Source organism: Lissotriton helveticus, chromosome 1_1 (assembly GCF_964261635.1).
Source record: "Lissotriton helveticus chromosome 1_1, aLisHel1.1, whole genome shotgun sequence".
In the NCBI taxonomy this organism is placed as follows: Eukaryota; Metazoa; Chordata; class Amphibia; order Caudata; family Salamandridae; genus Lissotriton; species Lissotriton helveticus.
The window spans coordinates 33,659,503-33,672,661 of record NC_136057.1 but is presented as its reverse complement, the minus strand read 5'-3'; the positions used below and the strand labels follow the sequence as shown (position 1 = coordinate 33,672,661).

Genomic DNA, 13,159 nt, shown 5'->3' with positions numbered 1-13,159 from the left:
AGTGCAGTGCAGGTGAGTGCAGTGCAGGTGAGTGCAGTGCAGGTGAGTGCAGTGCAGGTGAGTGCAGTGCAGTGCAGGTGAGTGCAGTGCAGTGCAGTGTAGGTGGGTGCAGTGCAGTGCAGTGCAGGTGAGTGCAGTGCAGGTGAGTGCAGTGCAGGTGAGTGCAGTGCGTGCAGTGCAGGTGAGTGCAGTGCAGTGCAGATGAGTACAGTGCAGGTGAGTGCAGTGCAGGTCAGTGCAGGTGAGTGCAGTGGAGTGCAGGTGAGTGCAGTGCAGGTGAGTGCAGTGCAGTGGAGTGCAGGTGAGTGCAGTGCAGTGCAGGTGAGTGCAGTGCAGTGGCATGCAGGTGAGTGCAGTGCAGGTGAGTGCAGTGCAGGTGAGTGCAGTGCAGTGGCGTGCAGGTGAGTGCAGTGCAGGTGAGTGCAGTGCAGGTGAGTGCAGTGCAGTGCAGGTGAGTGCAGTGCAGGTTATTGCAGTGCAGTGCATGTGAGTGCAGTGCATGTGAGTGCAGTGCATGTGAGTGCAGTGCATGTGAGTGCAGTGCAGGTGAGTGCAGTGCAGGTGAGTGCAGTGCAGTGCAGGTGAGTGCAGTGCAGGTGAGTGCAGTGCAGTGCAGGTGAGTGCAGTGCAGGTGAGTGCAGTGCAGTGCAGGTGAGTGCAGTGCAGGTGAGTGCAGTGCAGGTGAGTGCAGTGCAGGTGAGTGCAGTGCATGTGAGTGCAGTGCAGTGCAGGTGAGTGCAATGCAGTGCAGGTGAGTGCAGTGCAGGTGAGTGCAGTGCAGTGCAGGTGAGTGCAGTGCAGGTGAGTGCAGTGCAGTGCAGGTGAGTGCAGTGCAGGTGAGTGCAGTGCAGTGCAGGTGAGTGCAGTGCAGGTGAGTGCAGTGCAGGTGAGTGCAGTGCAGTGCAGGTGAGTGCAGTGCAGTGCAGGTGAGTGCAGGTGAGTGCAGTGCAGGTGAGTGCAGTGCAGTGCAGGTGAGTGCAGTGCAGGTGAATGCAGTGCAGGTGAGCGCAGTTGAGTGCAGTGCAGTGCAGGTGAGTGCAGTGCAGGTGAGTGCAGTGCAGGTGAGTGCAGTGCAGGTGAGTGCAGTGCAGTGCAGGTGAGTGCAGTGCAGGTGAGTGCAGGGCAGTGCATGTGAATGCAGTGCAGTGCAGGTGAGTGCAGTGCAGTGCATGTGAATGCAGTGCAGTGCAGGTGAGTGCAGTCCAGTGCAGGTGAGTGCAGTGCAGGTGAGTGCAGTGCAGTGCAGGTGAGTGCAGTGCAGGTGAGTGCAGTGCAGGTGAGTGCAGTGCAGTGCAGGTGAGTGCAGTGCAGTGCAGGTGAGTGCAGTGCAGGTGAGTGCAGTGCAGGTGAGTGCAGTGCAGTGCAGGTGAGTGCAGTGCAGTGCAGGTGAGTGCAGTGCAGGTGAGTGCAGTGCAGTGCAGGTGAGTGCAGTGCAGTGCAGGTGAGTGCAGTGCAGGTGAGTGCAGTGCAGGTGAGTGCAGTGCAGGTGAATGCAGTGCAGGTGAGCGCAGTTGAGTGCAGTGCAGGTGAGTGCAGTGCAGGTGAGTGCAGTGCAGGTGAGTGCAGTGCAGGTGAGTGCAGTGCAGGTGAGTGCAGTGCAGGTGAGTGCAGTGCAGGTGAGTGCAGTGCAGTGCATGTGAATGCAGTGCAGTGCAGGTGAGTGCAGTGCAGTGCATGTGAATGCAGTGGAGTGCAGGTGAGTGCAGTGCAGGTGAGTGCAGTGCAGTGCAGGTGAGTGCAGTGCAGTGCAGGTGAGTGCAGTGCAGGTGAATGCAGTGCAGGTGAGCGCAGTTGAGTGCAGTGCAGTGCAGGTGAGTGCAGTGCAGGTGAGTGCAGTGCAGGTGAGTGCAGTGCAGGTGAGTGCAGTTGAGTGCAGAGTGGTGTGTATTGACAATGTAAATGACAATGCCATTTATTTATGATTTAAAGAAAAAAAAAGAAATGTCATGAGCAATGCCAATAGCTCTACCTTTAATGATGCCGAGACCATTGCATTGTAAATGCTTGTTCATTGTTGCTTCCTGAAGAAGGTGATTGACCGCATTTTGGTTTTACACCAAAACGCTTGTCCGCGTTAACAAAAGTGGGGACTGGAAGACTAGGCTATCTAAAGCAAGCACAATAGAAATTGAGAGGATTCTCTATTATAAATTGTTTATTATCCTCTCTATTGAAAGTTTTTATGGATCTAAGTTACAAACTAGAACATATTGATTGTTTATAAAAAAAAAGATACTGTATAATTTAAAACACGACAGTAAACTTGTTCTTAATTTGCCCTTTAAGTCATTGATCGTTATGGATATGAATATCTTGATTTGTATATTTTTCTCATGTTGCCCTACATGAGTTTTCAACAGGTTTTGATATGCAGGTTATAACTGAGGTATGTGTGAGGAATGTTTATGATGTGTGAAGGTATGTTGAATTTTTATTAAGTTGTGTCGAGAAGGGTTGGTTTAGCCGCATAAAATTAAGTCAGATTAGATTATGGTGGATTAGCATGCAATACGCTGTTTAATCACTATTTTCCACAAAACATAAGAATATGGCTGGACAATAGGAGAAAAATGGTAGGAGAAAAAAAATGCTGAATAAAAATTATTGTTAATATATATATAGACGTGATTTGTTATATTTCTTTCTCAACACACATTTTGAATAACCTTGTATCACTTGGCGTATGCAGATGTCACTATGTGGGGTAGGTGGTTGTTTTTCCTATTTCCTTTTCTTGGTTCAACCATGACCTCGTCCATGGAATGTTTACAACCCACCAGGACACCCATTTGACTGGTAACTCTCTTCCTTTACCCAAGTAACCAGTTCATTATGGCTACAAATTCTCCACTCTTTGTTTGCTTGCTGCATCTCCAACTGCCCACCATCCATTTGCATTAATTCACATACCCATCCCGCTAATGATCTCTTCTAACTCTTTTTTACTTAGTCCTCCACAGAGTAGCTGGAGTGCATGCATGGAATGGTTTCTATTACAATAACCACTAGATTAACCACTAACCTTGAGGTCTGGAGCAGCTTGCTGCCCGGCGTAAAGTGTTTCAGTGCCTAATCTGGGGTAGTAAGCGCTGAATAAATAACACTTCTAATGCCTTTTAATTTAATCTACCCCAAAGAAATTGGGTTAAATGCATGGAATGGTTTCCTTGAGAGTAGAAGGTTAATCTCAATAACCAATAACTTCTGAATGAGCCACCAGATTTGGTTTCTAGATTAGTGTAAAGCACTTAATTTCATCAGGGGTAATAAGCGCTATATAAAAGCAATTACAATTTACTACAAATTGTTTTTCTTAAGTCTGACATGACAGCGCAGCTATGTGATTAGCAGAAAAAAGAGCTTTCGTGAGTGCTACAGATGAGGAACTGTCGCTTCTCTAAAGTGTTGGTTGCCCGGAGTACCAATTTCTACAGGACATACATTGTTGGGTATCAGCTGAAAATGAGTGCTTTTCTTTTTGCCTTGTGGTAAAGTGTATGCTCAACACAGCAGGAATGACTTGGTTATGGTGGCAAACTATTGATTAAGTCTATAGGACTGATTTGTTTAAAATGATGACAAAGGCAGTAGGCCTGACTTATTACATAAATCATTTGTTAAAGTCAATAAGGGTGAATTGTCATTACACTGTGTTAAAAACTTGTAGACCGGTATTTAGTTACAGGAAATCTTGCAGATTATCTACACTACAAGGCCATGGTTATGGTGTTGGTTACCCCCCTGTAACAATCCTTAGGGGTGGAAGATTAACACTTTGTACATTTTTGTTTTGGGAAGGGGTATATGTTTTGCCAACTGTAATTTTGACATATTTGAAATGTTATGACTACGGAGAGGGACTTTGGCTCCACCCAAATTTTAATTCCCTTGAGTACAGTTTTTGATTGGGCTGAAACAGTGCTGGTATTGCATTTTTAGGTCTCGCCTGTCGATGCGCATGCGCATCGAGCTTGCGAGACTATGGGGGCTTAAACAGTCTTTAACCAACTTGCAAGGAATCGTGGCGATTCCTTGCAGTGCCCGTGAAATTCAAGCTCAATGCGCATGCGCATTGAGCTTAAAAGCGCGTGCACATGCCCCCAGCCGCCTGCCTTGCATGTATTTTCCCTCAGGCGCACTCCTCCCACACCCCCGCTCCGCCCCCTCCCCTGCCTGCCGTGTCGCATTTCTTCAGTTCCCTCAGCCGCACTCCAGGCCCCTGCTGCTTTCACACCCTCTCCCCGCTCCGCCCCCTCCCCTGCCCGCCGTGTCGCATTTCTCCTCCCCCCTCCCCTTCTCTGCCTTCCCTCCGTCTTGTCTCTTTTGGTCTTATTCTTGTTATTTTCTTCCCGTTCATCTGCCCCTACCCCCCTCACTCCTCTCCGACCTCTCACAATCCTCCATCTCTCGTTTTTTTTGCCTTTCCAGCGGTCTCTTGCTTCACGTCTTGTTTGTTTTTGTTTTTATCGATTTCCTCTTGTCTTTTCTTCCCGTTCACCTGCCCCCCCTCACTCCTCTCCGACCTCTCACAATCGTCCATCTCTCGTTTTTTTGCCTCTCTAGCGGTCTCTTGCTTCACGTCTTGTTTGTTTTTGTCGATTTCCCCTTGACGATGCCACACGTTTTACTTTCCTGCAGCCCGTTGGATTTTCACTTGGCTCGCAGTACGCATGCTTGCTTTTTAAAAAGTACCACTTTGTAGTGGTATACAGATGTTGGGTGGGAATTATGAGCTTTCTGGCGCACATCACTTTAATTCCGCTAGATTAAAAAAAGGTGAGGCAGGACAGATGGGTAAAACAGCAAGAATAATAACCTCTTTCATAAAACAGACGCCTACATAAAAGAATAATAACAACCTTCATACGCCAAAAGCAGAGCTGTTTACTGGATACGTGTAGGCAAGCAACAAGGGAAAATGTCCGCCTCAGGTGCAAACAGCTGCTCGATCCGGGGATAGCTCTGCTGGCTGAGGCCACAACCCGAACAAGCTGTGTTTTTCTGAGGCAGTTTATAATTTAGTGAAGGAACCGGTGACATGCCTATAAAATGAGGGATAGATTTGTTCTAAAACGCATCTGCCTGCAGCATCGATCTGCATATTCTGAGGATAGCGCTTCATTCCAGAACATCAGACTTCTAACTTCTTTGTAATAAAGGCGTTGTTGTGGTGTGTAATGGTGAAACCTGCACCATCGCGTGCACAAACCAGCCACATCACAAACCACCATTTGTCTGTCAGTGCCTCACATCTTACTTCATAGGTTCCGCCCCCCGCGTGCGCACACCAGCACTCTCCTACTTACCTCCCACGGCCAGTCGCTCTTCCCTTTCACGTGCTCTGCAGGTCACCATTTGCCAGCATGCGGAGACTTCAAAGACTTCAAGCTGTGGCCATAATCAGGCCCCCTGCTTGCCATAACCCCTCCCTTTTCCCCCTCCCTCCTGGACAGCCTCGCTCTCCCAAGCACCTCGCTTAGGCACATACATACACCACTCACGTGCTCCCCACCCCCCTCCTCCCCCGATCACTTTCACGTCCGTCCGTCTCCCTAGATATAACACAATTACACGCAAAACTGAAAATGTACAGCTCAGCTGTTGATCTCCCAACTCAATGCCGTATGTGCGACATCAAAGAGTTTAAATACCTATATTCCAAGTGCTACTGTTAATGCAGGTTAAGTGAAACTACTAGTTGTTTTGAAACTGGCATAATAAAATCATGTTTTAAAAATATTATTTTAATCTGTGCCAATTGATTGTAGTTTGCACTCGCCACAGGCAGCACAGTCACTCACACACCCAATGCCACTCACACACGCAACGCCACTCACACACGCAACGCCACTCACACACGCAACTCATCCACGCAACCCCACTCATCCACGCAACCCCACTCATCCACGCAACGCCACTTACCCACGCAACGCCACTCACACACGCAAGGCCACTCACACACGCAAGGCCACTCACACACGCAAGGCCACTCACACACGCAAGGCCACTCACACACGCAAGGCCACTCACACACGCAACGCCACTCACACACGCAACGCCACTCACACACGCAACGCCACTCACACACGCAACGCCACTCACACACGCAACGCCACTCACACACGCAACGCCACTCAACCACGCAACGCCACTCAACCACGCAACGCCACTCATCCACGCAACGCCACTCATCCACGCAACGCCACTCATCCACGCAACGCCACTCATCCACGCAACGCCACTCATCCACGCAACGCCACTCATCCATTTGCAAAACCAAAAGGTCAAACTCTTCTATTGCGAGACCTATTGCATTTTCAATGCTTGTTTACTTTGTTGGAAAGCCAATGCTCAATACAGCAAGATGAGTAGTTAGTTGATGGTGACTACCCATTGAGCAGGACTATAGGCTGGCACTATTTATTATGAAAAGTTACGATATACTCAGTTGGCCCAACATATTTATTTAGAAAAGCATATGTAAGAGGCAATTAAGGATAAATTATCATTACTCTATGTTAGAAATTGGGTCTCTAGTTGGCAGAGGTATGCACCCTGTTCAAATAGGGACCACAATCATAGTCAGGGTAAGCTAGATACACATTAAAAGATGACTTGTGCTGACCCTCTGGTAGCTTGGGACAGAACAGTCAGGCTTATCTAAATTGACAATGTGTAAAATACTTGTGAAACACACACACACACATTAGCATAATGAAAACACCACAAAAACACTTCATGCAGGTTTAGAAAAGTTTTAATGAGAAAATAAAGTCCAAAAGGCGTCAAATAAGTAGACCGGAGTTATGTATTTTTAAAGAAAAAACCAAAGATAGTGTTTAGAAGTCAATAGCGCTAAGTGGTTACTTGAGGTAGCGCGAGACTGGGGTATATCCAAAGTTCAGGCCAACCGCAATGGAGGGCAGGCTGGCTACAGGACTCACGCAGGTCCGGCTGAAAAAGTACTTTGGATGGAGCAAGCATTGATGTCTGACTCATTGCGAGGAGTCGAGGGGGCACTGCGTTGATCCCCGTGGATTGAGGCAAAGCGTCGGTGCTCATATGCACAGTCGATGAAGGCTTAGGCGACCAACCCCTTTATGATGCTGCTCTGTGTCGTTGTCGAGCCGCGGTGTCCGTCAAGCCATGCAGTCAGTTAGGGCGATGCCGTTGATCGGCTCCTGTATCGAAGGGCAGTGCGTCAGTTCTGATCGGCACAAAGTCGTCACTGTGTCGATTTTGATTGTTCTGGACAGCAGAAATCACCTTTTAAGGGCCCAGAACTGGATTGGCACCACTTGGAAGGACTCGCAGATGGCAGAGTTTAAGGACTTCTTTTATGTTCCTGAAACTTCAGAATCGAGGAAAAGCCAGCGAGCCCTTGGAGTTACGCTATTTATTTATTTATTTATGAAATTTGATAAAACGCAAACAAATGCCCATAGGCGTCTCGGCGCGCTGCAGCATCTGCATCGGATTCTCCACAGGCTGTGTATGATCAAGAAAAAATTACTGGTTAAACAGCCAGGTTTTTAGCTGTTTACGAAAGGACCAAAGAGAGGGGCAGGTCTGGATTGACTGGGGTACAGAATTCCACAGTTTAGGGGCTGAGGCCAGGAACCGACTGCATCGCATCGGATTCTCCACAGGCTGTGTATGAACAAGAAAAAATTACTGGTTCAAGTGAGGTGGGTCCAGTCCTTGTCCTCAGCGGGGCAGAGATCAGCAGGGCAGCTCAGCAAAGTAGAAAGCAGTTCCCTCAGAGCCGCAATCACAGGCAGCGAAAAATCTGCTCACCCACTCTGCGTCATATTTTATCAGGTTGAGCTATTTTGGCACCTACTATTCCATTCTGGCAAATCAACTTAATCTGGAAGGAACAGGTGTTCTGTTCATTCAGAAAGTGAATGAGCAACAAAGACACCTTTACATCTTGTTTTTGTCTTGAGACATTTGCTGTCTGTTCAAGATCAGAGGTCAAATGTCAGTTTGTCTTTTTACTAATTGTTTCTTATCCTGAAATTGGTGTTTACTTTTCTATCTATTATTACAGTTAGAGGTTTTTGCCAGGTGAGCTGTCTGACAATCATTGTGAGAAAAAAGGCTGTAATATGTCAGGTTTTTCCCTAACAGACACCATTTAAACAACTTGTAAAAGAATAGGACAAGTATTTCAAAATATATCAGGAATTACGAAAGAAAGGTTTTTAGTAATTCAGAAGTGTGATGCAAACAAAGATTTAAATAGGAGCAAAACAGACCCGGTCTGTTTATTATGAAAAGTTACCACAAATGTGATTGGCCTGACTAAGTTATTGTAAAACTCATATGATTAAGCTACTAGGCCGTTAAGGGTGGATTGCTGTTGCACTGTGTTAAAGCTTGTAGACAAATCATTTCTTGCAGGGAACCTCACAGCCTAACAGTAGCCCAGGCGTTTGGTGTTGGGTACGCCAAGGGGAAGACAATGTGCTGATACAGAAAGTGTTGCATTTTGTTTTGCCAATTGTCAATTTATACATAAATGTAATTTTATGAATGACTATTGAGAGAGGAGTTTGGCTCTGAGTGCAGGTTTGATGGGATGAACGTGTGGGCTTCTGATGAAAAAAGAGTGCTTATATTGCACTTTTTGTCTTGTAGGAAAGAATATGCTTTACAAGTATGACTGAGTTGGCGATGGTGACAAGCTGTTGATCAATGCTATAGGGGTGATCTGTTTATTATGAAAAGTTATGACAAAAGCGTTGGCCTGATTTAGTTATTGTAGGCCGTTAAGGGCGGATTATCATTACAATGTTAAAGGTTGGTACTTCTTACAGGCAATTTGACGGATTAACACAGTAGGTAAGGGATTTGCCTTTGATTAGACCCCTGCGACAAACACTTGTGGTAGACGATTTTCACTTTGCCATTTTAGAAAGGGTTGTATGTTGTTGTGAGATCTATAATTTAGTACTTCGTACATATGTATATAGTCTTGTGAATTAAAAGAACATTTAAAAGTAAATCTTTTTCTATACTGAAAATGCAAAATCGATTGGTATAGGTTTACTTGTGAGTTCGGCCTTGACACGCAGCAGTTGCTTCTGTGTTCCTTCACCTTCTCTTTAACCCTAATTCTCTTCTGTGGTTTCTGCTGTCACTTCTGATACCAGAGTATCTTCGAGCTACGTCGCAGCCTGTTTTAAAATTGGACCCTTAGTCATACATTAATCTGTGCTTTGTTTTTACCACATCTTCCGTTCACTTAGCGTTATTCTGCAGTAGGTTCCTGACTCATTTATAACAATGTTGTCTTTCCTATGATACTGTGTCATAGGTTGTGTAATTGGTGATCTTTTTATGTCTTTGGCAGGTCTACGGGCGGATATTGAGACTGGCATTTCAAATGAGAATAGGTATGTGCCACATTTCTGTTCTCTGCAGTAGAAATGAGGATAGAATGGGAGCTCATGAAGCAAACAATTCTGAGACAAAGAACTCATGGTGTTAGACACAGGTGGGCGGGGAGAACGCACACCTCATATTACACTCTTCCCTGCACCCTAATCATGAGCTTAGTGTTATTGTATTGTAACATTTATGTAGCTCTTCACCCCCTTGTACAGGTCGTGCATGGCTGAAAAGGATGTTGCTTGTGAATGGACCTGAGTGAGTTGTCAGACGAGGTTGAGAGTTTGAAGACTTACTGTATACACGGTGCAGTGCAGGGTATTAAAGTAGGTGAAGTCGCACCCACAGGGCACTATTATGAGCACTACCTCTACTGGATGATGTAAATACGTCAAGTTAATGTACAAAGAACTGTAAGAACCACTGAGAGCACTTCTTAAATCGAATGCCAACATGAGCACCGGGTCCTTCAGAATCACTTGAGAATAACTCAAAGATCGTAGAGTACTGACATTGGAACATTGAAGAGCTCCAGAATTGGGGCTTTTAAGGTCACAGGCTTTACAGGCTTTTCTTAAAGCAGGTGAGTCTCCCTAACATCCTTCAAAACTTGTATTCTCCAGAATGACTTTGAACCTGGTCCTGCTAGTTTTCAGGCATTAAACATATGCACTAGTATTTTCATTCATTTATCTGACCCCACATCATAACGTGCTGGGTCAACTTGAAGAAAAAGTTGAGACTCTGTGTTCTACCCATAGCTTCATACTTTTGTTCTCAAGGACAGATTTGGATTTCTTGGTGTAGAAAATCTAAAATGGCAAGCAAGTGTGTCTCCAGCTAGACAACTGAGACTTAGAGTTTACATCTGTAAGACATACGCCAGGTGATTTGCTATCACTCTTATGTAAAAGCTCTGAAATAAAAATTGATTAGACTCAAATGGGTTTCCAGTAGAGGTTCTTTTAGTTGTGTTTGTTTTGGTACTTGGGGCATTTGTACGAAGTAAATCTTTACCGGTCCAACTCAACACATATTGTTGAAATACATCTACTTCTGTCATGTTGTATCTAAAGGAATCCTTGCATGTTCACATTTTTTGCACCCTATTCGTATCTTGCAACCAAAAGTAACTGAGGTAAATAGAAATATTACAATAAATATAAAATTTATAACGTAAAATTTCTTAGTAACCGTGATAAATGTCTAAATTACCATTGACCTGTTGTCCAGGTTGTTTCCATGAAATGTGAAAACATTTGTTTCACTTGGTACACACAGCTATTGAAATGCTAGATTAACATGTGCGTGCCTGGTAATGCCGTCATATGTCTAGCTCAATCCTTGTGCTCAAGAACAACCATTATATACCCAGATACAGCAATGTATCCCCAAGGAAGACCATCATATGACATACCATTGTTTATACAGCGCTTGTATACCACTAAAGCTTGATCTTGGTACTAACGTAACAGGATTTTTATTGATCATTTGTCTACAAGTGTCTCTACCCTGAGCCGGGGGCTCTGTTTGCTCATTTTTAAAACATATCGTTTTTTACTTGTATTTTAATTATTACATATTGTGCATTGCCTAGTTTGCTTGAGAACTATATTGCACATCCTTATGCCCCCTCGAACCCCGATTCCCAGCGCACATTACCATCTCGTGACGCTCGGGGAGAAAGGGTTATAGCGGCCATCTTGGGTGAGGGAAGGGTGGCGCTGCAGCTGCTGGCCGCCTCCCGCCCTCCCAGAGTATTTAATTAGGCTGACAGCGCAGCGCGCTGACTCTACAAATGTCTCTCCCCTGAGGCGGAAGCCGGGGGCTCTGTTTGCTCATTTTTAAAACATATCGTTTTTAACTTGTATTTTAATTATTACATATTGTGCATTGCCTAGTTGGCTTGAGAACTATATTGCACATCCTTATGCACCCTCGAACCCCGATTCCCAGCGCACATTACCACCTCGTGACGCTCGGGGAGAAAGGGTTATAGCGGCCATCTTGGGTGAGGGAAGGGTGGCGCTGCAGCTGTTGGCCGCCTCACGCCCTCCTCAAACCGGATATAAGGACATGGTCTCCCGTGGCCACCCCCCCTGGTCTTTTTGTGGGAGATAGGAGGTCATATAACTCGAGCCTCCTACATCAGCTTCGCCCACCCATGTCACCTAGTTGCTGTCATTCTATACATCCACTGGAGATGCCCCGCCTCTGCCCGCACTGCAAGTCGGAGCTAATTATTAAAACCACCAAGTCTGAGGTAAAGGCCTACTCCATGTTTCTGCTTAATTGCAGGTCTCTCCCTAAGCACAGTTTAGAAATCTCCTTGTTGTTAGAATAACATACACCATATGCGATCTTCCTGACCGAAACTTGGTTGAGTCAAGATTCTCAGCCGGACCTGGTGCAGGCTCTTATTCCTGGTTACCAGATAGTTTGGCTAGACCGACCTCAGGGTAAAGGTGGTGGGCTTGCTATTATTTATAAAGATAGCTATGTTTGCCGTTGCCTGACGGAGGAGATTGAGGTTTGCGAAAGTCTGCCCTTCGTGATCGAGTTTTCCCCTAACACCAGTTTTACTGGCATCCTCCTCTATCGTCCCCCCGGACCCATCGGACAATTTCAAACATCCCTCCCTTCGGTGGCTGCTGATCTGGCTACCTCTCCCTCAAATTTTACTTTACTCAGAGACTTTAATGTCCATTTTGATAATCCGTCTGACACCACGGCTTTAGACTTGTTCAAGTTTAGCTGCCATTCAATTAGAGCAATTAGTCCCCTCTCCAACGCATGAAAAATGCCATCTCTTAGATCCGATTTTCAGTAACTGTGAATGTCTTAGAGTGGGCACTATTAGCTGCCTACCGTGGTCAGATCACTTTTTGATAGCCTTCACTTGGACCACTTACAAACCTCCATCGTCCATTTTTACGTCCCGGAAAATCCGAAATTTGTCCAAACTTCCTGAAGATAATTGGACGAAGGTCCTTAGTTCCACCAGACCACTACTTTCTCATGACCCATCTGTAAATAACAACGAATATAATAATTGGATCACTACTTCTTTAGATCGGATTCTCCCTCTTCACTTATCTGAGTCAAAGAGACAGAACAAATCTGCACAGTGGTATACAGAGGAACTTAGAGATAACAAGCATTTGCAATGCAATAGGTCTCGCAGTTACACAAGTTTAAGCTATTGGCATTGTAAATGACAATGTCTTTTATTTATCTTTTAAAACGAAAATAAAAGGCATTGTTATTTTCAACGTCAATAGCTCAAGACTACTCGGAGCTCTGCAGTGGAAACATTAACTCACCGAGCATTCTCACTGGGTGTGTTATCCCGACGTGGGTTACACACAGAATAATGCAACAGCTGCATTTACCCCTCAGGCATCTTACTGGCATTGGAACTTGTAACCTGTGGGTTAGCTTAAATATCTCTGCTATAGGTGCATGTATCCCCTCCGCTATCTTACTGGAATTGTAATTTGTGACCTACGGGTTAGCTTGAAGACAACTGCAGCACGTGCATTTATCAATTCAGGTATTTTACTGGTATGAAGCTGTAACCTGTGGGTTTGCTTAAGTATCTCTGCTACAGGTGCATTTACCCCATCCGCTATCTTACTGGTATTTGAACCTGCGGCCTGTATCTTAGCTCATCCAGTGCATCGAGCCCTGTAGCTCTTATTATTTCGAAACAGTAATGTTACTGGGGTGGAATCTGCCATTTGCAGGTTATTTACCGCCATGG

The 13,159-nt window shown here is 45.4% G+C and overlaps 1 protein-coding gene across 3 annotated transcripts in view; it reads left to right on the top strand.

Annotated features, from left to right (window-relative positions):
* ZNF692 (zinc finger protein 692) overlaps nt 1-13,159 on the top strand; it is a 127,019-nt gene that overhangs the window by 39,648 nt on the left and 74,212 nt on the right. For all 3 annotated transcript variants that reach the window (XR_013607661.1, XM_078677623.1, XM_078677684.1), the window contains one exon: nt 9,359-9,401. Coding sequence is in view for 2 of the 3 variants with exons in the window: in XM_078677623.1 (XP_078533749.1) it covers nt 9,359-9,401 (43 nt within the window). In the remaining variant the exon portion in view is untranslated. The remainder of the gene's footprint in view (nt 1-9,358; nt 9,402-13,159) is intronic.